Here is a 27,975-nt window from a genome sequence, read left to right on the forward strand (position 1 = left end):
GCCGTAGGAGGGCAACAACCCAGCAGCAGGACCGCTACCTCCGCCTTTGTGCAAGAAGGAGCAGGAGGAGCACTGCCAGAGCCTTGCAAAATGACCTCCAATAGGCCACAAATGTGCATGTGTCTGCTCAAACGGTCAGAAACAGACTCCATGAGGGTGGTATGAGGGCCCGACGTCCACAGGTGGGGGTTGTGCTTACAGCCCAACACCGTGCAGGACGTTTGGCATTTAACCGGGAACACCAAGATTGGCAAATTCGCCACTGGCACTCTGTGCTCTTCACAGATGAAAGCAGGTTCACACTGAGCACGTGACAGACGTGACAGAGTCTGGAGACGCCGTGGAGAACGTTCTGCTGCCTGCAACATCCTCCAGCATGACCGGTTTGGCGGTGGGTCAGTCATGGTGTGGGGTGGCATTTCTTTGGGGGGCCGCACAGCCCTCCATGTGCTCGCCAAAGGTAGCCTGACTGCCATTAGGTACCGAGATGAGATCCTCAGACCCCTTGTGAGACCATATGCTGGTGCGGTTGGCCCTGGGTTCCTCCTAATGCAAGACAATGCTAGACCTCATGTGGCTGGAGTGTGTCAGCAGTTCCTGCAAGAGGAAGGCATTGATGCTATGGACTGGCCCGCCCATTCCCCAGACCTGAATCCAATTGAGCACATCTGGGACATCATGTCTCGCTCCATCCACCAACGCCACGTTGCACCACAGACTGTCCAGGAGTTGGCGGATGCTTTAGTCCAGGTCTGGGAGGAGATCCCTCAGGAGACCATCCGCCACCTCATCAGGAGCATGCCCAGGCGTTGTAGGGAGGTCATACAGGCACGTGGAGGCCACACACACTACTGAGCCTCATTTTGACTTGTTTTAAGGACATTACATCAAAGTTGGATCAGCCTGTAGTGTGGTTTTCCACTTTAATTTTGAGTGTGACTCCAAATCCAGACCTCCATGGGTTGATAAATTGGATTTCCATTGATTGTTTTTGTGTGATTTTGTTGTCAGCACATTCAACTATGTAAAGACAAAAGTATTTAATAAGATTATTTCTTTCATTCAGATCTAGGATGTGTTGTTTAAGTGTTCCCTTTATTATTTTGAGCAGTGTATTTGTTGAACTGCATTGTTTTTTTAAGGGCGTGTAAATAAGCAATTTACTGTGAGGTCTACCTGTTGTATTTGGCGCATGTGACAAATAACATTTGATTTGATTGAAATCTGATTTGATCTGTGACTGAGTACATCAACATCTTTCAGTCCCTCCTAAAGTCCCACCTATTCAGCATAGCCTACCCCTTGTGACACATTTGAATGCGGGTCAAAAGAGAAATAAAAGTATTATCTGAGTTGTTTCACTCCTACCTGCTCTCACCGTCATTAACAGAACTGAGGGAAAACAGTGCCTGACAGGAAGGGTCGAAGGACACTGTCTACCGGTTTCCCCCGCTTCCCGATAGCACAGCAGCCGGTAGGCTGGGGCGACACTATGTGTTAGCTAACTAGCTAGCTTGTTAGTGACACCACGTTCTAGCTTGCTAGTTAGCTAACACATAGTGTCGCCCCAGCCTCCCGCCTGCTGGGTTAGTGTCGCCCCCGCGTTCCTGGAGAAAACGGTGCCTGAGAGGCACCGGCGAAGAACACTGTCTACCGGTGTCTCCCCCGCCTATCGCTAGCACAGCAGGTGGGAGGATGAGGGGGCACCATGTGCAAGCTAACTTTCTAGTTAGCTGGGACACAGTGTGCTAGTTAACTTGCAGTATAAAGAGAGGTTCCTGCAGATGCAGGAATGCCACGAATTGCAGGCCGCAATTGGGCCCTTCGAGAGTTTTGATATCTGCCACACCCAATTTGAATAAGCAGTTGTATTGTTGGAGGAGAAAAGCATGAACACATGTAAAGAGGATAGATTCTGAAACCAACTTCTCTGGTTATAAACGGCTTATGTGGCATGATATGAGTTAAAAACATAAATTCTAGTGTCAAAATGTTCTACAAAGTGTAAATTAGTAAACTACAACATTTTGTACCACCAGACAAAATGCTGATACAGTATTTTTAACAGCTGTGAATGACAATAGAAGATGAAAGACTAGTGTCATATTTGAACATTGTTTTTGTAGAAGAATACTGCTTCTACAGTATTATGTGAATGATGGTTTATTCTACATGGAACTGTTACACTTGCAAGTTATCAAAACACTTTGTTTAGGATATCTACATAAGTTCAGCAATTGCACTCTTCTCATATTACTCTGTAGGCTACTAACCGATACATGAGATGATAAAACTTCAAGTTGCAAGCTACTTTTTCATTTTATTTAACGAGGCAAGTCAGTGTAGCAAGGTGTTGTAGAACTAGTTTCTCATTACACATTCCAGACACTGGTACTACTTGTTAGAAAGAATTCCCACCCCTTGACTTTTCCCCCACATTTTGCCTGAATTTAAAATGGATTAAATAGATAGTGTGACTGGCCTACACACAATACCCCATAATGTCAAAGTGGAATTATGTTTTTAGACATTTTTACAATTGAAAATCTGAAATGTCTTAAGTCAATAAGTATTCAACCCTTATGTTATGGCAAGCCTAAATATGTTCAGGAGTAAAAATGTGCTTAACAAGTCACATAAGTTGAATGGACTCATTCGGTGTGCAATAAGTGTTTAACATGATTTTTGAATGACTACCTCATCTCTATATCCCACACATACAATTATCTGTAAGGTCCCTCAGTCGAGCATTGCATTTCAAACCGATTCAACCACAAAGACAAGCGAGGTTTTCCAATGCCTCACAAAGAAAGGAAACTATTAGTAAACTCAGTAAAAAAAGAAAACGTCCTCTCACTGTCAACTGCGTTTATTTTCAGCAAACTTAACATGGGTAAATATTTGTATGAACATAAGATTCAACGGGAAATCCAAGATGGCGTAGCAGTCAGACGTCTTTGTCCTGTCGTGTCCCTTGTATATCTTTTTACATCTTTTTCTTCGCATATCTTTTAAAAATATTTTCCTAAACCTCAACTTCTAAATACTCTCCTGCAACCCGCCTCACCCAATGTGGCGTGGATCAGTTTTTTTTCCTAAAGTATTTCTATTTACTTCGGATCTGGAATCCCTCAACTGAAGCTAGCCAGCTAACTACCTACCAGCTATTAGTCAGCAAACCATTGCTAGCGGTCATCAGCTCACCTTTAGCTCGGAAAGCTCTCGCCAGTTCGAACAACGTGACTCAAACCAGAGCATAACCAGAGCATATTTTTTATTTTTTTATTTCCCATATCCCCGGATTCCTACCGCAAACTCTGAACATTTTCATCTGGATCTTCGCAACTAGCTAACTGCAATCCCGGGTGACTACTCCTGGCTAGAGTTTCCATCCCGGAGCAAGCACCAATTAGCCTGAAGCTAGCCCGGCCAGGGCTCCTGTGCTACCACCGAAGCCCACTCCTGGGCTACAATATTCGGACCCCTTCTACTGCCGGTACGGGGCACGGAACCCCGCCGATCCTCTACGACTGGAATACCGACATAATCTGCCCGAGGATTCCAACAGGCCCCTCAGGCATGACGTCCGCTGAAGGCCCATTCTGCTAACCGCAGCCTACTATCTACATAGAGCTACTTGGAACCCTACTAATTCCACAACTGGTCTATCGACGTAACGCACGAAGAGGCAAAAACAGACTTACCCCCATCGTGACGTCCCCCAAAGGCTAACTTGCTAGCCCCGGTCTGTTAACTGCTAGCTTGTGTGCCCTGGTCTGCTAACTGCTAGCTTGCCTGCCCCGGTCTGCTAACTGCTAGCCCCGGTTAGCCAACTGCTCACTTGCTAATCCGGTCTGCTAACTGCTAGCTTGCCAGCCCCGGTCTGCTAACTGCTAGCTTGTTTAGCCCCGGCCTACTAACTGTTAGCATCGGCCTGCTAACTGTCTGAATCGCCGTGTCCCCAGTCAGCCCAACCACTCACTGGACCCATATGTTCACTTGGCTACGCATGCCTCTCTAATATCAATATGCCTCATCCATTATGGTCCTGGTTAGTGATTACCGTCTTATTTCACTGTAGAGCCTCTAGCCCTGCTCAATATGCCTTAACCAACCATGTTGTTCCACCTTCTACATATGCGATGACATCACCTGGTTAAACGTCTCTAGAGACTATATCTCTCTCATAATTACTCAATGCCTAGGTTTACCTCCAATGTACTCACATCCTACCATACCTTTGTCTGTACACTATGCCTTGAATCTATGCTATCGTGCCCAGAAACCTGCTCCTTTTACTCTCTGTTCCAAACGAGCTAGACGGCCAGTTCGCATAGCCTTTAGCCGTACCCTTATCCTACTTCTCCTCTGTTCCTCGAGTGATGAGGAGGTTAATGCAGGTCCTGCTGTGCCTAGCTCAACTCCCACTCCCCAGGTGCTCTCATTTGTTGACTTCTGTAACCGTAAAAGCCTTGGTTTCATGCATGTTAACATTAGAAGCCTACTCCCTAAGTTTGTTTACTCACTGCTTTAGCACACTCTGCGAACCAGGATGTCTTAGCCGTGTCGAAATCCTGGTGTGGAAAAACCACCAAAAACCCTGAAATCTCCATCGCAAACTATAACATTTTCCGCCAAGATAGAACTGCCAAAGGGGGCGGTGTTGCAATCTACTGCAAAGATAGCCTGCAGAGTTCTGTATTTACAATCCAAGTCTGTACCCAAACAATTCGAGCTTCTACTTCTAAAAATGCACCTTTCCAGAAACAAGTCTCTCACTGTTGCCGCTTGCTATAGACTTCCCTCTGCCCCCAGCTGTGCCCTTGATACCATATGTGAATTGATTGCCCCCCATCTATCTTCTGAGCTCGTGCTTCTAGGTGACCTAAACTGGGACATGCTTAACACCTTGGCCATCCTACAATCTAAGCTTGATGCCCTCAATCTCACACAAATGATCAATGAACCTACCAGGTACAACCCCAAATCCGTAAACACGGGCACCCTCATAGATGTCATCCTAACTAACTCGCCCTCCAAATACACCTCTGCTGTTTTCAATCAAGATCTCAGTGATCACTGCCTCATTGCCTGCATCCATAATGGGTCTGCGACCAAACGACCACCCCTCATCACTGTCAAGCGCTCCCTAAAACACTTCTGCGAGCAGGCCTTTCAAATCGACCTGGCCGGGGTATCCTGGAATGACATTGACCTCATCCCATCAGTAGATGATGCCTGGCTATTCTTTAAAAGTGCCTTCCTCACCATCTTAAATAAGCATGCCCCACTCATAAAATGTTGAACTAGGAATAGATATAGTCCTTGGTTCACTCCAGACCTGTCTGCCCTTGACCAGTGTAACCGATGTGAAATGGCTAGTTAGTTAGCGGTGAATTTAAATATGCTCTCTCTAATTCTCTCGGAGGACCTGAGCCCTAGGACCATGCCTCGGGACTACCTGGCATGATGACTCCTTGCTGTCCCCAGTCCACCTGGCCATGCTGCTGCTCCAGTTTCAACTGTTCTGCCTGCGGCTACGGAACCCTGACCTGTTCACCGGACGTGCTTGTTGCACCCTCGACAACTACAATGATTATTATTATTTGACCATGCTGGTCATTTATGAACATTTTAACATCTTGACCATGTTCTGTTATAATATCCACCCGGCACAGCCAGAAGAGGACTGGCCACCCCTCATAGCCTGGTTCCTCTCTAGGTTTCTTCCTAGGTTTTTGGCCTCTCTAGGGAGTTTTTCCTAGGGAGTTTTTCCTAGCCACCGTGCTTCTTTCACATGCATTGCTTGCTGTTTGGGGTTTTAGGCTGGGTTTCTGTACAGCACTTTGAGATTTCAGCTGATATACGAAGGGCTATATAAATAAATTTCATTTGATTTGATAATAGCGTTTCAATCAGTAACGTCACTCGCTCTGAGACCTGAAGTGGTTGTTCCCCTTGCGTTGCAAGGGCCGCGGCTTTTGTGGCGCGATGGGTAACGATGCTTCGTGGGTGTCAGTTGTTGATGTGTGCAAGGGTCCCTGGTTCGAGCCCAGGTTGGGGCGAAGAGAGGGACGGAACCTACACTGTTACACCAGCACAAAAATATCCTGTGGCGTTCTGCATTAGCATCGAATAGCCCCCGTGATATGCAACTTTTCAGGGAAGTTAGGAACAAATATACACAGGAAGTTAGAAAAGCTAAGGCTAGCTTTTTCAAACAGAAATTTGCATCCTGTAGTATTAACTAAAAAAAAAAGTTCATGGAGAATAAGAGCACCTCCTCCCAGCTGCTCACTGCTCTGAGGCTAGGAAACACTTACCACCAATAAATCCACTATAAATGAGAATTTCAATAAGCATCTCTCTACGGCTGGCCATGCTTTCCACCTGCTACACCTACCCCGGTCAACTGCCTGGCACCCTCCACAGCAACCCGCCAAAGCCCCCACCATTTCTCCTTCACCCAAATCCAGATAGTTGATGTTCTGAAAGAGCTGCAAAATCTGGACCCATACAAATCAGCAGGGCTAGACAATCTGGACCCTCTCTTTCTAAAATTATCTGCCAAAATTGTTGCAACCCATATTACTAGCCTGTTCAACCTCTTTCGTATCGTCTGAGATTCCCAAAGATTGGAAAGCTGCCGCGGTCATCCCCCTCTTCAAATGGGGTGACACTCTAGACCCAAACTGCTACAGACCTATATCTATCCTACCCTGTCTTTCTAAGGTCTTCGAAAGCCAAATTAACAAACACATTACCGACCATTTCGAATCCCACCGTACCTTCTCCGCTATGCAATCTGGTTTCAGAGCTGGTCATGGGTGCACCTCAGCCACGCTCAAGGTCCTAAACGACATCATAACCACCATCGATAAGAGACAATACTGTGCAGCCGTATTAATCGACCTGGCCAAGGCTTTCAACTCTGTCAATCACCACATTCTTATTGGCAGACTCGACAGCCTTGGTTTCTCAAATGATTTCCTCGCCTGGTTTACCAACTACTTCTCTGATAGAGTTCAGTGTGTCAAATCGGAGGGCCTGTTGTCCGGACCTCTGGCAGTCTCTATGGGGGTGCCACAGGGTTCAATTGTCGGGCCGACTCTCTTCTCTGTATACATCAATGATGTTGCTCTTGCTGCTGGTGATTCTCTGATTCACCTCTACGCAGACGACACCATTCTGTATACTTCTGGCCCCTCTTTGGACACTGTTAACTAACCTCCAGACGAGCTTCAATGCTATACAACTCTCTCTCTTCCATGGCCTCCAACTGCTCTTAAACGCAAGTAAAACTAAATGCATGCTATTCAATCGATCACTGCCCGCACCTGCTCGCCCGTCCAACATCACTACTCTGGACGGCTCTGACTTAGAATACGTGGACAACTACAAATACCTGGGTGTCTGGTTAGATTTTAACCTCTCCTTCCAGACTCACATTAAGCATCTCCAATCCAAAATTAAATCTAGAATCGGCTTCCTATATCACAACAAAGCATCCTTCACTCATGCTGCCAAACATACCCTCGTAAAACTGACCATCCTACCGATCCTCGACTTCGGTGATGTCATCTATAAAATAGCCTCCAACACTCTACTCAACAAACTGGATGCAGTCTATCACAGTGCCATCCGTTTTGTCACCAAAGCCCCATACACTACCCACCATTGCGACCTGTACGCTCTCGTTGGTTGGCCCTCGCTTCATACTCGTCGCCAAACCCACTGGCTACAGGTTATCTACAAGTCTCTGCTAGGTAAAGCCCCGCCTTATCTCAGCTCACTGGTCAACATAGCAGCACCCACTCGTAGCACGCGCTCCAGCAAGTATATCTCACTGGTCACCCCCAAAGCCAATTCCTTCTTTGGCCGCCTTTCCTTCCAGTTCTCTGCTGCCAATGACTGGAACGAACTGCAAGAATCACTGAAGCTGGAGACTCATATCTCCCTCAATAGCTTTAAGCACCAGCTGTCAGAGCAGCTCACAGATCACTGCACCTGTACATAGTCCATCTACCTACCTCATCCCCACACTGTATTTATCTTGCTCCTTTGCACCCCAGTATTTCTACTTGCACATTCATCTTCTGCACATCTACCATTCCAGTGTTTAATTGCTATATTGTAATTACTTTGCCACCATGGCCTATTCATTGGCTTAATTTACCTTATTTGCACTCACTGTATATAGACTTTTTGTTTTCTTTTGTTCTACTAAATGTTTTGTTTTTCCATGTGTAACTCTGTGTTGTTGTATGTATCGAATTGCTATGCTTTATCTTGGCCAGGTCGCAGTTGCAAATAAGAACTTGTTCTCAACTAGCCTACCTGGTTAAATAAAGGTGAAATAAATAAAATAAAAAACAAAAAACAACTGAGACATTAACTAAACAAGTTCCACAGACATGTGACTAACAGAAATTGAATAATGTGTCCCTGAATAAAGAGGGCAGGTCAAAAAAAAAAAGTAGCATTAAGTACTGTAGTGCATCTCCTCCTCATGGACTGCACCAGATTTGCCAGTTCTTGCTGTGAAATGTTACCCCACTCTTCCACCAAGACACCTGCAAGTTCCCGGACATTTCTGGGGGGGAATGGCCCTAGCCCTCACCCTCACCCTCACCCTCCGATCCAACAGGTCCCAGACGTGCTCAATGGGATTGAGATCCGGGCTCTTCACTGGCCATGGCAGAACACTGACATTCCTGTCTTGCAGGAAATCACGCACAGAATGGGCAGTATGGCTCGTGGCATTGTCATGCTGGAGGGTCATGCCAGGATGAGCCTGCAGGAAAGGTACCACATGAGGGAGGAGGATGTCTTCCCTGTAACGCACAGCGTTGAGATTGCCTGCAATAACAACAAGCAAAGTCCGATGATGCTGTGACACACCGCCCCAGACCATGACGGACCCTCCACCTCCAAATCGATCCCGCTCCAGATTACAGGCCTCGGTGTAACGCTCATTCCTTCGACGATAAACGCGAATCCGACCATAACCACTAATTACACTTTGGATTGTGTATGAATACACCCAGTTACTACAAAGATAAAAGGCGTCCTCAGTAGCCAGACTTCCTAAATCAGTTGCCAGAGAGGAAGAAAACTGCTCAGGGATTTCACGACGAGGCCAATGGTGACTTTACAACAGTTAAGAGTTGAATGACTGATAGGATCAAATGGAGGACGGCTTAACATTTTAGTTACTCCACAATACTAACCTAAATGACTGAGTGAAAAGAAGGATGCCTGTACAGAATAAAAATATTCCAAAACATGCATTATGTTTGCAATAAAGAACTAAAGTAAAACTGCAAAAAAATGTGGCAAAGAAATAAACTTTATGTCCTGGATATAATAACAATAGCTTAAAACACAACGCCAAATATACACTGGAGTTGCTTACAAGACAACATTAAAATGTTAATGAGTGGCCTAGTTACAGTTGACTTAAATCTGCTTGAAAATCTATGGCAAGACTTGAAAATTGCTGTCTGGCAATGCTCAACAACCAACTTGACAGAGCTTTTAGTATTTTAAAATGAATAATGTGCAAATATTGTAAAATCTAGGTGTGCAAAGTTCTTTAAGACTTACCCAGAAAGACTCACAGCTGTAATCGCTGCCAAAGGTGATTCTAACATGTATTGACTCAGGGGTGTGAATACTGTATTCTGTATTTAATTTTCAACGCATTTGCAAAAAAACATGTTTTCACTTTGTCATTATGGGGTAGTGTATTTTTTTTTAAATAATACATTTTGAATTCAGGCTGTAACACAAAGTGTGGAATAAGTCAAGGGATATGAATACTTTCTGAATGCACTGTAACTGATTTGACAGAGAAATATCAGCCAGCTAGCCTATCCTGAAACTTTGCTAGCTAGCTAGCTGCTGTCAGGTTGGCTAAACACAAGATCAACACAGGCTTTAGCCTACACATAGAACTGAATTAGCAGATCATTTTGAGATCAGAAGTCAACTTCAAAACTTCTAAGTCAGGCAGGTAGCCTGGTGGGTAGGAGCGTTGATGATGATGTGGATGTCGATTAAGGCAGTTCCCCAATCCTCTCTGATTACCCCTTAAAAAAATGCACATTTCAGTTGAATGCATTCAGTTGTACAACTAACTAGGTGTCCCTATTCAAAGCTAGCTTAACTCACTGTTACTCACCATTGCCCCTGTTTGTTTGTTGTGATTGAAGGGCAAAGAAATATCCACATTAAACCACAAAGACAACTATTTTGGCCTTCAGGAATGGCTGCTGCATTTCTTAATGAGCACCGAAAGTATCACAAGCGGAATCGGTGAGTGCAGTTCACCTTCAAAAACGATATGCTATTTATCATTTAATCTATAAAATGTCTTGCACAACTAACTTAAACAAATGATCACTTTACTCATTTATTTTGGGATCCATCCCTGTAAACGTCCTTCCCTGATGATGCTCAGGTGGACAAGGACTGTCTCATTAAATACAAGCACATTTATGTCCATCAGTCTCCTCGCCGCTTCTCCTCCATTACCTTTGACCTTTTTCAAAAAAGACGAGGACTCAGGACACATCACACTATTTTCCCTACTTTAAGCCCCTCTATTTCATTTTTTTAGTTTCTCCCTGCTGGTGTTATCTTGAATTGATCTGATTTATTTTTTTTAGTTTCTACAATTCTAAATCGACTTTGGGTCATTGAAAAGCGCTATATAGGTCCTATGTATTATCATTCATCTAAAAGCGCAAATTGACTCATGAAATCAATATGATTATTTACTATATAACATTGTTTTTATGATTTTGTGGTACAAACACACATTGTTACCAGTTGTAAATAAGTTGTTAAAATGAAAGTGAGGATCCATCAGTCAAACATGAAAACAATTTCACAATTCAATTCGGAGGAAAAACTTGTCAAAATGTCTCAAAATACCTTCTGTACCACATTTTCACATAGAAAGTGTTAGCGGAAAGCTATGCAATTAAGTTCCTATTTGTTCCATCTGTTCTGAGATTACATTAAACTTGTGTGTGGATCCCCAGGGTATGCAGGTGCCACGTATTGAGACACTGCACTCTCTCCTATGTGAGTTCTCTGATGTGACGTCATTTTGGAGCGCCGGGTGAAGCATTTCCCACACTGTGTGCACTCATACGGTTTCTCTCCACTGTGGACCATAGCATGTCTGATCAAGTTGCACTGCTTGGTAAAACTCCTGCCACACTGTTCACAGGTGTACGGTTTCTCTCCTGTGTGACTCCGGAGGTGTTCTTTGAGCTGGCAGAGACGCTGGAAGCTCTTCCCACAGAAGGTGCAGCTGAAACGCCTCTCGGTGGTGCCACCTGATCTCCACTGAGTCCTCATTCTCTTCACCATGTTAAAACTACTGTGACTCAGGCTGTATCCAGAGAAGGTGGAGGTGGTGGCCATGTTTGACCCTGTCGTGCACTCACTCAATCTCACTGTTGCTTCTGAAGCCCTGTATTGATGCAGTCTTGGCTGTAGAGCTAAACTATTTCCTTCATTATTTGAGTTCAGCATCTCACTGCTCTGTCCCTCTGGCATCTGTTGTCTAGTCTCATCAGCCAATGTCCCTACATGTCTTTTCATGTGTTTTGCAGCACTGAACATGTTAGCATGTGGTTTCCATATAGAAGAGTGAAGTGATGGCCCTACATCATCTGTCATAGTAGGAACAGATGGCAGCCCACTATGAGATGGGAAAATTGAGATATTCTGAGAGTACTCTTCTGTGGAATGAAAGGAGAAATCTGGGTGGCCATCAGGGTCAGTCTCTCTGCCTGGATCCACAGAGGTCCACAGCTGCCCATCAGACTCATCCATAACAAACTGGTCAGGTCCTGCCAGGGTCGTGGTCTGATCCAGCTCCTCCTCTTTCACCATCACTAGGTCTAGTGAGTCCTCATCTGGCCGGTGCTGCTCTGTGCTGAACACCTCTGTAGATACGAGCCGGGGTGTTCCTGGTTCCTTTGGACGATCAGAATTTGGGTAATGTTCCACTGAGTCTCTGGGAGACATGTTGGGTTGTGTGATGAAGTCCTCATTACAGTGCCGTTGCTCAAAGGATGGTGGTTTCCCAGGCTTGGAACCAGACTCTAAAGATTTGGGGATAAACATAAAATAAACATTACAAAAGACCCTTAACAGTTGCAAAATACGACTGCTTTAGAACTGACTGTGTGTGTACGTGCACTCCATATGCCAGAACATGAAGCACCTAATTCCAATGTAGCAATTTGGAACGTGCATACCACCACACCCACACAGTCTTCCATAGACAGACAGAGCTGTACCCCTTATGGTCACACCCACCCTCTCCAGTGATCCTGAGCTCTTCCTGAGGGTCAGTCTTCCACACATCCTCTGCAGTCTCCTCATCTTTGATCAGTATGGGTTCAGTCTCCACTCTCTGCTCCACATCTGTAGGCTGTAACAGGGACTGAGGTTATTACTCTGGACACACACCATATCTAACCCTTTTCATACTCATGAATCACACAAAAGCGATAAAATCTCCTGATAATCCAATATCAGAATTGATCCAAGAAGCCAGCCAGGTCTCTGTAATTGTAAAAGGTGATGTATCACACCTGGGGTTGAGAGTCCTCTTCAACAGTCAGCTCTTCTTCTCTGCACTGTGAGTTACTCCTCTGCTTGTTCAAAACAATCTTGACTGGATATGAAGATCTCTCTGAAGCCACGGGGTAAAAACCTGGAAAATAATTGTTTTCTGTCAAATATTAGGCTATTCACACATTTGGGTTTTGCATATACAATTAATTTACTAGCCTGGAGATGCGACGTAAAATTTCCTTGAATTCTACATCGGGCATAAATGAGTGTCTGTATCAGGAAAGTTCTCTCACGACCTCACAAGCCAGAATGTTGAATACAATTATATTTTAACTTACTTTACCAGTTGTCATTGTTCCTTTTGCTGGTAGGAAAAGCGGTACGGCAAGCGGTACCGGAGTGCCAAGTCTGGGACCAAAAGACTCCTGAACAGCTTCTACCCACCAACCCATAAGACTGCTGAATAGTTAATCAAATGGCTTCTCTGACTACTTGCACTGACTCTCTTGCACCGGCTCTATGCACACTCACACTCCAACACACACATACACTACATAAGCTCACAAAACACACACTGACACTCACATACGCCGCTACTACTCTGTATTATTTATCCTGATTGCCATGTCACTTTTCCCCCTACCTGCATGTACATACAGTTGAAGTCGGAAGTTTACATACACCTTAGCCAAATACATTTAAACTCAGTTTTTCACAATTCCTGACATTTAATCATAGTAAATATTCCCTGTCTTAGGTCAGTTAGGATCACCACTTTATTTTAAGAATGTGAAATGTCAGAATAATAGTAGAGAGAATTATTTATTTGAGCTTTTATTTATTTTATCACATTCTCAGTGGATCAGAAGTTTACATACACTCAATTAGCATTGCCTTTAAATTGTTTAACTTGGGTCAAAACGGTTCAGATAGCCTTCCACAAGCTTCCACAATAAGTTGGGTGAATTTTGGCCCATTCCTCCTGACAGAGCTGGTGTAACTGAGTCAGGTTTGTAGGCCTCCTTACTCGCATACGCTTTTTCAGTTTTGCCCACAAATTTTCTATGGGTTTGATGTCAGGGATTTGTGATGGCCACTCCAATACCTTGACTTTGCTGTCCTTAAGCCATTTTTCCACAACTTTGGAAGTATGTTTGGGGTCATGTCCATTTGGAAGACCCATTTGCGACCAACCTTTAACTTCCTGACTGATGTCTTGAGATGTTGCTTCAATATATCCACATCATTTTCTTGCCTCATGATGCCATCTATTTTGTGAAGTGCACCAGTCCCTCCTGCAGCAAAGCACCCCACAACATGATGCTGCCACCCCCGTGCTTTACGGTTGGGATGGTGTTCTTCGGCTTGCAAGCCTCCCCCTTTTTCCTCCAAACGTAACTATGGTAACTATGGCCAAACAATTCTATATTTGTTTCATCAGACCAGAGGACATTTCTCCAAAAAGTACGATCTTTGTCCCCATGTGCAGTTGCAAACCGTAGTCTGGCTTTTTTTAAATGGCAGTTTTGGAGCAGTGGTTTCTCCATGCTGAGCGGCCTTTCAGGTTATGTCGATATAGAACTCGTTTTACTGTGGATATAGATGCTTTTGTACCGGTTTCCTCCAGAATCTTCACAATGTCCTTTGCGGTTGTTCTGGGATTGATTTACACTTTTCGCACCAAAGTACGTTCATCTCTAGGAGACACAATGAGTCTTCTTCCGGAGTGGTATGACGACTGCGTGGTCCCATGGTGTTTATACTTGCCTACTATTGTTTGTACAGATGAACGTGGTACCTTCAGGCGTTTGGAAATTGCTCCCAAGGATGAACCAGACTTGTGGAGGTCTACAATTGTCTTTCTGAGGTCTTGGCTGATTTCTTTTGATTTTCCCATGATGTCAAGCGAAGAGGCACTGAGTTTGGAGGTAGGCCTTGAAATACATCCACAGGTACACCTCCAATTGACTCAAATGATGTAAATTAGCCTATCAGAAGCTTCTAAAGCCATGACTTCATTTTCTGGAATTTTCCAAGCTGCTTAAAGGCACAGTCATCTTAGTGTATGTAAACTTCTGACCCACTGGAATTGTGAAACAGTGAATTATAAGTGAAATAATCTGTCTGTAAACAATTGTTGGAAAAATGACTTGTGTCATGCACAAAGTAGATGTCCTAACCGACTTGCCAAAATTTGTGGAGTGGTTGAAAAACGCGTTTTAATGACTCCAACCTAAGTGTGTGTAAACTTCTGACTTCAACTATATTACCTCAACTACCTTGCACATTAACTCTGTACCGGTACTCAATGTATATAGTCTCATTATTGTTATTTATTGTGTTATTATTTTTAATCAAAACATTTGAGCAAATTGTTCTTACTTTTTAACTCTGCATTTTTGGCAAAGTGCTCGTAAGTAAGCATTTCACGGTAAAGTCTACACCTGTTGTATTTGGCGCATGTGACAAATAAAATTTGATTGTGAGACAATATCCACAGGAAAGTATAATTAAATCAACGTTTCAATGCGCTCCCGAGTGGCGCAGCATCACTACAGACCCTGGTTCGATCCCGGGCTGTATCACAAACAGCTGTGATCGGGAGTCACATAGGCCAACGCACAATTGGCCAAGCATCATCCGGGTTTGGCCGTCATTGTAAAATAAGAATTTGTTCTTAACTGACTTGCCTAGTTAAATAAATAGTGCATTCAAATTTCTATAACCTGAAGCATGCACAAAACCATGCCGGAGTTTGGCAAGTATGCATGGTGGCGTGTATGTATTTTAAAATTGTGTGTATGCTGCAGGGGATAGAAAAATGAATAAACTACAAGTACTTTGAAAAGTTGATTTTATTATACTTTCCTGTGGCTCTCACACATTCCTACATGCCAATGGACCAACCGGTAAAGTAAATAAATCTATTTTTTTACATTCTGATTTGTAGAGATCGTGAGTCAACTTTCCTGATCCAAATGCTCATTTATGCCGGACGTAACGTCGACGTTCCAGGCTATACATTTACCATAAAAAATAACACCTCAACTAACAGTACCTTTTCGTCTGCGCGTCTTCTCCAGCTCGCTCTCCATCATTTGACACTTCCTTTTCAGTACATCAATATCTCGCTGGCTTTGGATCATTTCTAAACGTATAACAGCACAGCTATCATCTACACGTTTGTTTATTTCGGCTACGGCTGCTTTAGCCAATACCTCTAGAATGGATACCAATTGCGCCTGGAAATTGCAGCTCGCCATCTTGTCCAGCCCAAATTTCAGATGCGTATTCCCTGTGTGAAGTAAATAGTATTCAATTTCCAAGATAACGTGCAAAAAACAAGTCGTGTATGTTGATAAATGACAACAATGTAGTGAAGCAGGAGATACGCGCAATTGTTGTTCTTCTTCTTCTATGGTATAATGGCGTTCGCATCAACATGATGTGCATTCCGCCACCTACTGTGTGGGTGAATAATAACGATAAAATATGAATACAAAAAACCTACAAACTATCAAAAAAGAAATTAACCAAACAAAATCTACCTGCTTTTCTGTATAAAAATCAAAATCTAATTTCAAATCTACACAGGCTCAAACGACTCCTGTGAGGGCGGGACGTTTCCTAGCGACAATAGTCCTTGTAGTATTTCTACGGTGAAGTCTTGAATCCCCTGCCATCGCTCTTCAGTTCATCTCGTTAAGTTTAGTATTTATTACCGTAAATATGAGAGTGCAACAGCCCTTCAAAAATGTTATAAATTAGCACTGTCCAGCAAATAACAGGGTATATTCTTATGTGCATATACAGTGTAAGGTAGCCATATCTATAGACAAAAATAAATGCAGTGGCTCACTTAGTTATTAATGCATAATAGGCCTTCAGAAAGTATTCACAGCCCTTGACATTTTTCACATGATGTTATGTGACAGCCTGCATTTAAAATTGATTACATTTAGATTTTGTATCACTGGCATACACACAATACCCCATAATGTCAAAGTGGAATTATGTTTTTAGACATTTTTACTAATTAATTCAAAATGAAAAGTTGAATTGTCTTATGGCAAGCCTAAATAAGTTCAGAAGTAAAAATTAGCTTGAGTCACATAAGTTGCATGGACTCACTCTGTGTGCAATAATAGTGTTTTAACATGATTTTTGAATGACTACCTCATCGCTGTACCCCACACTTACAATGATCTGTAAGGTGCCTCAGTCGAGCAGTGAATTTCAAACACAAATTAAATCACAAGACCAGGGAAGTTTTCCAATGCCTCACAAAGGCCCCTATTGGTAGATGGGTAAAATAAAATAAAAACATTCTAAAAGCAGACTGCACCTGTGCATTGCCCATCCAACTACCTCATCCCCATACTGTTATTTATTTTGCTCCTTTGCACCCCAGTATCTCTACTTGCACACTCATCTTCTGCACATCTATCACTCCAGTGTTTAATTGCTATATTGTAATTATTTCACCACTATGGCCGATTTATTTCCTTACCTCCCTTATCCTACCTCATTTGCACACACTGTATATAGACTTTTTCTATTGTATTATTGACTGAATGTTTGTTTATTCCATGTGTAACTGTGTTGTTTGTGTCGCACTGCTTTGCTTTATCTTGGCCAGGTCGCAGTTGTAAATGAGAACTTGTTCTCAACTAGCCTACCTGGTTAAATAAAGGTGAAATAAATACATACAAATATTGAATATCCCTTTGAGCATGGTGAAGTTATTAAATTACACTTTGGATGGTGTATCAATACACCCAGTCACTACAAAGATACAGGTGTCCTTCCTCACTCAGATACAAGAGGAAGGAAACAGCACAGGGATTTCACCATGAGGCAAATGGTGACTTAAAAACAGATACATAGTTTAATGGCTGTGATAGGAGAAACTAGAGGACGGCATAACATTGTAGTCAGCGGTGGAAAAAGTACCCAATTGTCAACCTTGAGTCAAAGTAAACATACCTCAACAGGTTAATAGAAAATGACTCAAGTAAAAGTGAAAGTCAACCAGTAAAATACTAGTTGAGTAAAAGTATTTGGTAATAAATATACTTAAGTATCAAAAGTAAAAGTATAAATCATTTCAAATTCTTTACATTAAGCAAACCAGATGGCACAATGTTCTTGTTTTTTTTTAGAGAGGGGCACACTCCAACATTCAGACAACTTATAAATTAAGTGTTTGTGTTTAGTGAGTCAGATCAGACGCAGTCGGGATGACCAGGGATGTTCTCTTGATAAGTGTGTGAATTGGACTATTTTCCTGTACTGGTAAGCATTCAAAATGTAACAAGCACTTTCAGGTGTCAGAGAAAATGTATGGAGTAAAAAGTACATTATTTTCTTTAGGAATGTAGTGAAGTAAAAGTAAAAAGTTGTCAAAAATATAAATAGTAAAGTACAGATACCACAAAAAACAACTTTAGTACTCAAGTATTTTTGCATAAGTACTTTACCCCACTGATTGTAGTTACTCCACAATACTAACCTAAATGACAGAGTGAATTTTCTATTTAACCCTTATTTTACGAGGTAAGTTGACTGAGAACACATTCTCATTTACAGCAACAACCTGGGGAAGAGTTACAGAGGAGAGGATGAATGAGTCAATTGTAAGATGATTAGGTGAAGGTATGAGGGCAAGATTGGGAATTTAGCCAGGACACCGGGGTTAACACCCCTACTCTTACGATAAGTGCCATGGGATCTTTAGTGACCACAGAGTCAGGACACCCATTTAACATCCCATCCGAAAGATGACACCCTACACAGGGCAATGTCCCCAATCACTGCCCTGGTCCATTGGGATATTTTTTTCAGACAAGAGGAAAAGGTGCGTCCTACTGGCCCTCCAACACCACTTCCAGCAGCATCTAGTCTCCGATGCAGGGTGGTATGCTGCTGTCTCAGGGTGGTATGCTGCTGCTGGAAATGAAGGATGCTTGTACAGAATAAAAATATCCCAAAACATGCATCCTGTTTGCAATAAGGCACTATAGTAAAACTGCAAAAAATGTGGCAAATAAATTAACTTTATGTCCTGAATACAAAGTGTTTGGGGCAAATCCAACACAACACATCACTGAGTACCACTCTTCATATTTTCAAACATGGTGGTGGCTGCATCATGTTATGGGTATGCTTGTCATCATTTACTATATCCACAGTAAAACAAGTCCTATATCGATATAACCTGAAAAGCTTTGGAGAAATGTCCTCCGGTCTGATGAAACAAAAATAGAACTGTTTGGCCATAATGACCATTGTTATGTTTGGAGGAAAAAGGGGGAGGCTTGCAAGCCGAAGAACACCATCCCAACCGTGAAGCACGGGGGTGGCAGCATCATGTTGTTGGGGTGCTTTGCTGCAGGAAGGACTGGTGTACTTCACAAAATAGATGGCATCATGAGGAGGGAAATTATGTGGATATATTGATGCAACATCTCAAGACAGTCAGGAAGTTAAAGCTTGGTCGCAAATGGGTCTTTCAGATGGACATGACCCCAAGCATACTTCCAAAGTTGTGGAAAAATGGCTTAAGGACAACAAAGTCAAGGTATTGGAGTGGCCATCACAAAGCCCTGACCTCAATCCTATAGAAAATGTATGGGCAGAACTGAAAAAGTGTGTGCGAGCAATGAGGCCTACAAACCTGACTCAGTTACACCAGCTCTGTCAGGAGGAATGGGCCAAAATCCACCCAACTTATTGTGGGAAGCTTGTGGAAGGCACCCAAAACGTTTGACCGAAGTTAAAGAATTAAAAGGCAATGCTACCAAATACTAATTGAGTGTATGTAAACTTCTGACCCACTGGGAATGTGATGAAAGAAATAAAAGCTCAAATAAATCACTCTCTCTACTATTATTCTGACATTTCACATTCTTAAAATAAAGTGGTGATCCTAACTGACCTAAGACAGGGAGTTTTTACTAGGATTAAATGTCAGGAATTGTGAAAAACTGAGTTTAAATGTATTTGGCTAAGGTGTATGTAAACGTCTGACTTCAACTGTAGTGTATTACATTTAGTCAAATGTTTAGTATTTGGTTCCATATTCCTAGCACGCAATGACTAAATCAAGCTTGTGATTCTACAAACGTGTTGGATGCATGTGCAGTTTGTTTTGGGTGTGTTCCGGATTATGTTGTGCCCAATAGAAATGAATAATAAATAATGTATTGTGTCATTTTGGAGTCACATTGTAAATGAGAAATGTTTTTTAAAAATAGGTTCTTAAAATAAAATTAAAATGAGGAGCCCTTAACAGTCAAACATCAAAACTACTTCACAAATTAATTAGGAGGAAAAAGCTTGTCAAAATGTCTCAAAATACCTTATGTACCAAATTTTCCCATAGAAAAAGTTAGCAAAACAATGATGCAATTATTAACTTTGTTCCATCTGGTCTGAGACGACATTAAAATTCTGTGTGGATCCCCAGGGTATACGGGTACCATATATTGAGACGTTGGAGGCGGCTTATGGTAGAGAAATTCATATTGAATTATCTGGAAACAGCTCAGGTGGACATTTCTGCAGTCAGCATGCCAATTGCACGCTCCCTCAAAACTTGAGACATCTGTGGCATTGTGTTGTATGACAAAACTGCACATTTCAGAGTGGCCTTTTATTGTCCCCAGCACAAAGTGCACCTCTGTAATGATCATGCTGTTTAATTAGCTTCTTGATATGCTACACCTGTCAGGTGGATGGATTATCTTAACGTTTTGATAACCATGTAAATCTCTCTCGGACAAGGTGACTTTTATCAATATATTCGGCTCTATTTACTCTCAGATTCGAAAATGCTAATTAGCGTCAACGTAGACATCATGCAAAACTACAAATCCCTGCATGTCATCTCTAACTGAAGCCTTTGCTAACAGGTATTGTGTCAATTTACAACTTGCACAAGACAGTTCACAGAATTGTGAATTGAAAAACATTTTGCCTGTTTATTTATTACTACATTTAACTAACAGATAGTTAATCCAGAGATTCTTACCTTTGCCTCGACAGTCTCGTCTAGATCATCATAGCATTTATAGTTCATATGATAGCCACATTAGCAGCTAATTAGCGTTACATTTTGGGGGGGTAAATACAGGCGAATATATTGATAAAAGTCACCTTGTCCTAGAGAGATTTACACGGTTATCAAAACGTCATGCCAGGGTAAGCCTACATGAAACACAGCCCTTATTTTAAGTGTTTCTAAAATCCCCAATGGGAAAAATTTATGGTGGAAAAACAATAGAAACCATTTTAGTTTGACCGCTAGGATTTATGGGTATTATGACTCATACTGTGGTACTCTATTCGTTAGTAGGCAAACTAAGACGTCTTCCCCTTCTTGATAGCCCCCCTTTTGGCGAGGAAGCACAAGTGTATCCTAGCACAGAAGAGTTTTGACATATCTGCCACACACCCTTTGAATCAGCTGTTGTATTGTCGTTAGAGAAAAGCATGCACACATTTAAAAACAATATGCTACTTAACCTTTTATCTATAAAATGTATTGCAAAACTAACTTCATTTTTTCATCACTTTACACATATATTTTGGGATCCACCCCGGTAAATGTCCTTTGCCTGATGGATAAGGACCATCTCATTTCATAAAAGCACATTTTCATCCACATCACTCTCCTCACCCCCTCTCCTCCATTATCTTTGACGTTTTTTACAAAGGCGGCGAGAGAGGACTAGGGAGAAAAGACACAGGAAGGAGTTGAGCAAATCTAATTGAAAAAAAGCACCTACACATCATACTATTTTCATTTAAGCCCCTCCCCCTTCTCTTTGTTTCTCCTGCTGTTCGTCTGGTGTCGTCTTGTTGTGATCATTTTTTTCTTCTTCTACAATTGTAAAGTTATTTTGGGTCATTGAAAAGTGCTACATATAGGTCTCATGTATTAGTATTATTGATCTAAAAGCACGGACTGACTCTCAAAATCAAGCCTTCAACAGTCAAACAAGAAAAGCACAAATCAATTGGGAGGAAAAGCTTGTCAAAATACCTTCTGTACCACATTTCCATGTAGAAAGTGTTACAGAAAAACTGAAATGATGTTCCTATTTGTTCTGAGACTACATTAAACTTGTGTGTGGATCCCCAGGGTATGCGGGTACCATGAATTGAGAACCTGGACTCTCTCCTATGTGAGTTCTCTGATGTGACGTCATTTTGGAGCGCCGGGTGAAGCACTTCCCACACTGTGTGCACTCGTATGGCTTCTCCCCACTGTGGACCATAGCATGTCTGATCAAGTTGCACTGCTGGGTGAAACTCCTGCCACACTGTTCGCAGGTGTACGGTTTCTCTCCGGTGTGACTCCGGAGATGTACTTTGAGCTGGCATAGACGCTGGAAGCTCTTCCCACAGAAAGTGCAGCTGAAACGCCTCTCAGTGGTGCTGCCTGATCTCCACTGAGTCCTCATTCTCTTCACCATGTTAAAACTACTGTGACTCAGGCTGTATCCAGAGAAGGTGGAGGTGGTGGCCATGTTTGACCCTGTCATGCACTCACTCAATCTCACTGTTGCTTCTGAAGCCCTGTATTGATGCAGTCTTGGCTGTAGAGCTAAACTATTTCCTTCATTATTTGAGTTCAGCATCTCACTGTTCTGTCCCTCTGGCATCTGTTGTCTAGTCTCATCAGCCAATGTCCCTACATGTCTTTTCATGTGTTTTGCAGCACTGAACATGTTAGCATGTGGTTTTCCTATAGAAGAGTGAAGCGATGGCCCTACATCATCTGTCATAGTAGGAACAGATGGCAGCCCACTATGAGATGGGAAAATTGAGATATTCTGAGAGTACTCTTCTGTGGAATGAAAGGAGAAATCTGGGTGGCCATCAGGGTCAGTGTCTCTACCTGGATCCACAGAGGTCCACAGCTGCCCATCAGTCTCATCCATGACAAACTGGTCAGGTCCTGCCAGGGTCGTGGTCTGATCCAGCTCCTCCTCTTTCACCATCACTAGGTCTAGTGAGTCCTCATCTGGCCGGTGCTGCTCTGTGCTGAACACCTCTGTAGATACGAGCCGGGGTGTGCCTGGTTCCTCTGGACGATCAGAATTTGGGTAATGTTCCACTGAGTCTCTGGGAGATATGTTGGGTTGTGTGATGAAGTCCTCATCACAGTGCCGTTGCTCAAAGGATGGTGGTTTCCCAGGCTTGGAACCAGACTCTAATGATTTGGGGATAAAGATAAAATAAACATAACAAAAGATCATTAACAGTTGCAAAACATGACTGCTCTAGAACTGACTGTGTGTGTACGTGCACTCCATATGCCAGAACATGAAGCACCCGACAGCAATGTAGCAATTTGGAACGTGCATACCACCACACCCACACAGTCTTCCATAGACAGACAGAGCAGTGCCCCTTATGGTCACACCCACCCTCTCCAGTGATCCTGAGCTCTTCCTGAGCGTTAGTCTTCCACACATCCTCTGCTGTCTCCTCATCTTTGATCAGTATGGGTTCAGTCTCCACTCTCTGCTCCACATCTGTAGGCTGTAACAGGGACTGAGGTTATTACTCTGGACACACACCATATCTAACCCTTTTCATACTCATGAATCACACGAAAGCGGTAAATTCTCCTGATAATCCAATAACAGAATTGATCCAACAGGCCAGGTATCTATAATTGTAAAAGGTGATGTATCACACCTGGAGATGAGAGTCCTCTTCAACAGCCATATTGTCTTCTCCCCACTGTGAGTTACTCCTCTGCTTGTTCAAAACAATCTTGACTGGATATGAAGATCTCTCTGATAACATGGGGTAAAAACCTGGAAAATAATTGTATTCAGTCAATTATTAGGATTATTCACACGTGTTTTTATTAATTTGTTCATGATGCAATCAAATTACCGTGAAGAACTACTACCTTTTCTCCTGACTCGTCCTCGTGTCTTCTTCAGCTCGCTCTCCATCATTTGACACTTCCTTTTCAGTACATCAATATCTCGCTGGCTTTGGGTCATTTCCAAACGTATAACAGCACAGCTATCATCTACACGATTGTTTATTTCTGCTACAGCTGCTTTAGCTAATACCTCTAGAATGGATACCAACTGCGCCTGAAAATTGCAGCTGGCCATCTTGTCCAGCCCAGTATTCTCTGTGATTAAGTGAATAGAATACAATTCTCTAACTAGCCAATGTGTAAGAAACAATCCGTTTATTTAAAGTTCTAACACTATGGCAAATGGCCCAACTTGGCATGTGTAAGAAGAGATCGAGTAACGCAAACAATGTTGTTAATAAAAAGCAGCAATGTTGGAAGTGGGATATTCGTATGTAATCGCACTTCCGTTCAACTCATAAGGTATTACCGTAAATATGAGACCGCAACAGCCCTTCGAATGTGGTATAGTTTGACACTGGCAAAGCACCAGGGTGTATTCAAGCCCAACCGGCCGCAGGATGGCGGTATTATTTATTTTACGTCGTTTGTCATGTTACAAACGACGTAAAAGGAAAAGTAGGCTAGGTGGATTCTTGTCTGCATGTAGGGCAGCCATATCTATTTACAAGAAAATACGACAAAGAATTCAGATAGTAAAACTTCTGTTTTTAGTTAAATAGATATGGCTACATGTTGGGGAGAGTGCAGTGGCAGACATGATTATAAATGCAACCAAGGCTATTTGCATTTATAATGCACAATGCATTGTGGTAAAATACAAAAACACTTTTCAACCATTCATACAAATTCATTGTTTATATATGATAAAATATTGTCATCTCCATTCTCATCCACACAACCTAATGAAACCATTCTGAAAATGTGGTATGGTATTTATTAAAGGATAGAAAAGGGAAATAACTTGTTTGACACACAGCTGGGGAACAACGGACGATAAACTAGTTTCATGTGAACTTAAAATGAAACTTCATTTATATATTATTTCAAGTAACTATTGCACACTACATGCATTATAGCTGATTTACATTGAGGTCCTTCTCTTAGGTTTTTAAAGGCATGTACATACAGTTGAAGTCGGAAGTTTACATACACTTAGGTTGGAGTCATTAAAACTCTTTTTTCAACCACTCCATAAATTTCTTGTTAACAAACTATAGTTTTGGCAAGTCGGTTAGGACATCTACTTTGTGCATGACAAGTCATTTTTCAAAAAATTGTTAACATAATTCCAGTGGGTCAGAAGTTTACATACACTAAGTTGACTGTGCCTTTAAACAGCTTGGAAAATTCCAGAAAATGATGTCATGGCTTTAGAAGCTCCTGTTAGGCTAATTGACATAATTTGAGTCAAGGCCTACCTTCAAACTCAGTGCCTCTTTGCTTGAAATCATTGGAAAATCAAAAGAAATCAGCCAAGACCTCAGAAAACAATTGTAGACCTCCACAAGCCTGGTTAATCCTTGGGAGCAATTTCCAAACGCCTGAAGGTACCACGTTCATCTGTACAAACAATAGTACGCAAGTATAAACACCATGGGACCATGCAGCCGTCATACCGCTCAGGAAGGAGACGCGTTCTAGAGATGAACCTACTTTGGTGCGAAAAGTGCAAATCAATCCCAGAACAACAGCAAAGGACCTTGGCAAGATGCTGGAGGAAACAGGTACAAAATGATCTATATCCACAGTAAAACAAGTCCTATATCGACATAACTTGTAAGCCCACTCAGCAAAGAAGAAGCCACTGCTCCAAAACCGCCATAAAATAGCCAGACTACTGTTTGCAACTGCACATGGGGACAAAGATCGTACTTTTTGGAGAAATGTCCTCTGGTCTGATGAAACAAAAATGGAACTCTTTGGCCATAATGACCATCGTTATGTTTGGAGGGAAAAGGGGGAGGCTTGCAAGCCGAAGAACACCATCCCAAATGTGAAGCACGGGGGTGGCAGCGTCATGTTGTGGGGGTGCTTTGCTGCAGGAGGGACTGGTGCACTTCACAAAATAGATGGTATCATGAGGAAGGAAAATTATGTGGATATATTGAAGCAACATCTCAAGCAAGGAAGTTAAAGCCTGGTTGCAAATGGGTCTTCCAAATGGACAATGACCCCAAGCATACTTCCAAAGTTGTGGCAAAATGGCTTAACGACAACAAAGTCAAGGTATTGGAGTGGCCATCACAAAGCCCTGACCTCAATCCTATAGAAAATGTGTGGGCAGAACTGAAAAAGCGTGTATGAGCAAGGAGGCCTACAAACCTGACTCAATTACACCAGCTCTGTCAGGAGGAATGGGCCAAAATTCACCCGACTTATTGTGGGAAGCTTGTGGAAGTCTACCTGAAACGTTTGACCCAAGTTAAACAATTTAAAGGCAATGCTACCAAATACTAATTGAGTGCATGTAAACTTCTGACCCACTGGGAATGTGTTGAAAGAAATAAAAGCTCAAATAAATCATTCTCTCTACTATTATTCTGACATTTCACATTCTTAAAATAAAGTGGTGATCCTAACTGACCTAAGACAGGGAATCTTTACTAGGATTAAATGTCAGGAATTGTGAAAAATTGAGTTTAAATGTATTTGGCTAAGGTGTATGTGAACTTCCGACTTCAACTCTATGTACACTACCGTTCAAAAGTTTGGGGGTCACTTAAAAATGTCTGTTTTTTAAAGAAAAGCTACTTTTTTGTCCATTAAAATAACATACATTTTATCAGAAATACAGTGTAGACATTGTTAATGTTGTAAATGACTATTGTAGCTGGAAACGGCTGATTCTTTGTGGAATATCTATATAGGCGTACAGAGGCCCATTATCAGCAACCATCACTCCTGTGTTCCAATGGCACGTTGTGTTAGCCTTTTAAAATGAAAAACTTGGATTAGCTAACTGATCATTAGAAAACCCTTTTGCAATTATGTTAGCACAGCTGAAAACTGTTGTGCTAATAAAAGAAGCAATAAAACCGGCCTTCTTTCGACTAGTTGAGTATCTGGAGCATCAGCGGGTTCGATTACAGGCTCAAAATGGCCAGAAACAAAGTACTTTTTTCTGAAACTCATCAGTCTATTCTTGTTCTGAGAAAAGAAGGCTGTTCCATGTGAGAAATTGCCAAGAAATGGAAGATCTCGTTCAACGCTGTGTACTACTCCCTTCACAGAACAGCGCAAACTTGCTCTAACCAGAATAGAAAGAGGAGTGGGAGGCCCCGGTTCACAACTGAGCAAGAGGACAAGTACATTAGAGTGTCTAGTTTGAGAAACAGATGCCTCACAAGTCCTCAACTGGCAGCTTCATTAAATAGTACACGCAAAACACCAGTCTCAAAGTCAACAGTGAAGATGCGAGTCCGGGATGCTGGCCTTCTAGGCAAGAACATTTCTAAGTGACCCCAAACTTTTGAACGGTAGTGTTAGTAGAGGTATTAGAGAGTATGCATATTAGATCGTGTGTAGAAGATAGCAGGTGGTGTTAATTGAGCTGCATGAGAGAATATGCATAACAGCACAGCAGTACTGATATATCTGTGAGAGAGTAAGTTAATTATGGCTCTGTGTGTGTATGGAGCAGTGTGTGTATACAATGACTGGTTATTCTCTCCAGGAGAGGAAGTAGAGCTGGCCCAGTGCATCGCCACACACCAGTTTACTGGAGCAGTGTGGGTTCACCTCCAAGACCAGAACAGGACCCGCACACACAAACCAACCCACCCATACAGAAACACAGAGAAATAGTGTAAGCACACACACAAAGTACTTAAGTAAAAATACTTTAAAGTACTACTTAAGCAGGTTTTTGGGGTATCTTTTTTGCCAACTATTACTTCACTACATTCATAAAGAAAATAATGTACTTTTTACTCAATACATTTTGCCAGACACCCAAAAGTACTCGTTACATTTTGACAGGAAAATGGTCCATTTCACAACTTATCAAGAGAACATCCCTGGTCATCCCTACTGCCTCTGATCTGGCGGACTCACTAAAAACAAATACTTTGTTTGTAAATTATGTCTGACTGTTGGAGTGTTCTCCTGGCTATCCGCCAATAAATAAATAAAATAGAATGTTACCGTCTGGTTTGCTTAATATAAGAAATTTGAAATGGTTTATACTTTTGATACTTAAGTACATTTGAGCAATTCCATTTACTTTTGATACTTAAGTATATTTAAAACCAAATACTTTTAGACTTCTCAAGTAGTATTTCACTGGGTGACTTTCACTTTGACTAGAATCATTTTATATTAAAGGTATCTTTACTTTTACTCAAGTATGACAATTGAGTACTTTTCCACCACTGCCTGTACAGAGATGCAGATAGATAGTGTAAGCATACATACACAAACAGTACATTACTGTGACTATTCATCCATTCTTTGAGAAATGATTT

The 27,975-nt window shown here is 42.1% G+C and overlaps 2 protein-coding genes across 4 annotated transcripts in view; both read right to left on the bottom strand.

Annotated features, from left to right (window-relative positions):
- Positions 1 to 16,390, bottom strand: part of LOC115157270 (zinc finger protein 263-like) — a 30,096-nt gene extending 13,706 nt beyond the window's left edge. The window contains exons 1-4 of one of the 2 annotated variants that reach the window (XM_029705381.1): positions 15,659 to 16,390; positions 12,618 to 12,739; positions 12,340 to 12,454; positions 11,899 to 12,122 (exon numbers count right to left, since the gene is read on the bottom strand). In XM_029705381.1, coding sequence (XP_029561241.1) covers positions 11,899 to 12,122; positions 12,340 to 12,454; positions 12,618 to 12,739; positions 15,659 to 15,863 — 666 coding nt within the window. In that variant the 5' untranslated portion in view covers positions 15,864 to 16,390. Of the gene's footprint in view, positions 1 to 9,331; positions 12,123 to 12,339; positions 12,455 to 12,617; positions 12,740 to 15,658 lie in introns of those variants that run through there. The other variant, XM_029705380.1, reaches the window with a different exon arrangement.
- Positions 1 to 24,012, bottom strand: part of LOC115157267 (zinc finger protein 79-like) — a 32,998-nt gene extending 8,986 nt beyond the window's left edge. Inside the window, exons 1-4 of one of the 2 annotated variants that reach the window (XM_029705373.1) lie at positions 23,531 to 24,012; positions 23,311 to 23,432; positions 23,037 to 23,151; positions 21,058 to 22,819 (exon numbers count right to left, since the gene is read on the bottom strand). In XM_029705373.1, the coding sequence (XP_029561233.1) occupies positions 21,717 to 22,819; positions 23,037 to 23,151; positions 23,311 to 23,432; positions 23,531 to 23,744 (1,554 nt within the window). In that variant the 5' untranslated portion in view covers positions 23,745 to 24,012 and the 3' untranslated portion in view covers positions 21,058 to 21,716. Of the gene's footprint in view, positions 1 to 21,057; positions 22,820 to 23,036; positions 23,152 to 23,310; positions 23,433 to 23,530 lie in introns of those variants that run through there. The other variant, XM_029705376.1, reaches the window with a different exon arrangement.
- Between the last annotated feature and the right edge of the window lie 3,963 nt (positions 24,013 to 27,975).

The sequence above is a fragment of the Salmo trutta genome, chromosome 21, assembly GCF_901001165.1.
Source record: "Salmo trutta chromosome 21, fSalTru1.1, whole genome shotgun sequence".
In the NCBI taxonomy this organism is placed as follows: domain Eukaryota; kingdom Metazoa; phylum Chordata; class Actinopteri; order Salmoniformes; family Salmonidae; genus Salmo; species Salmo trutta.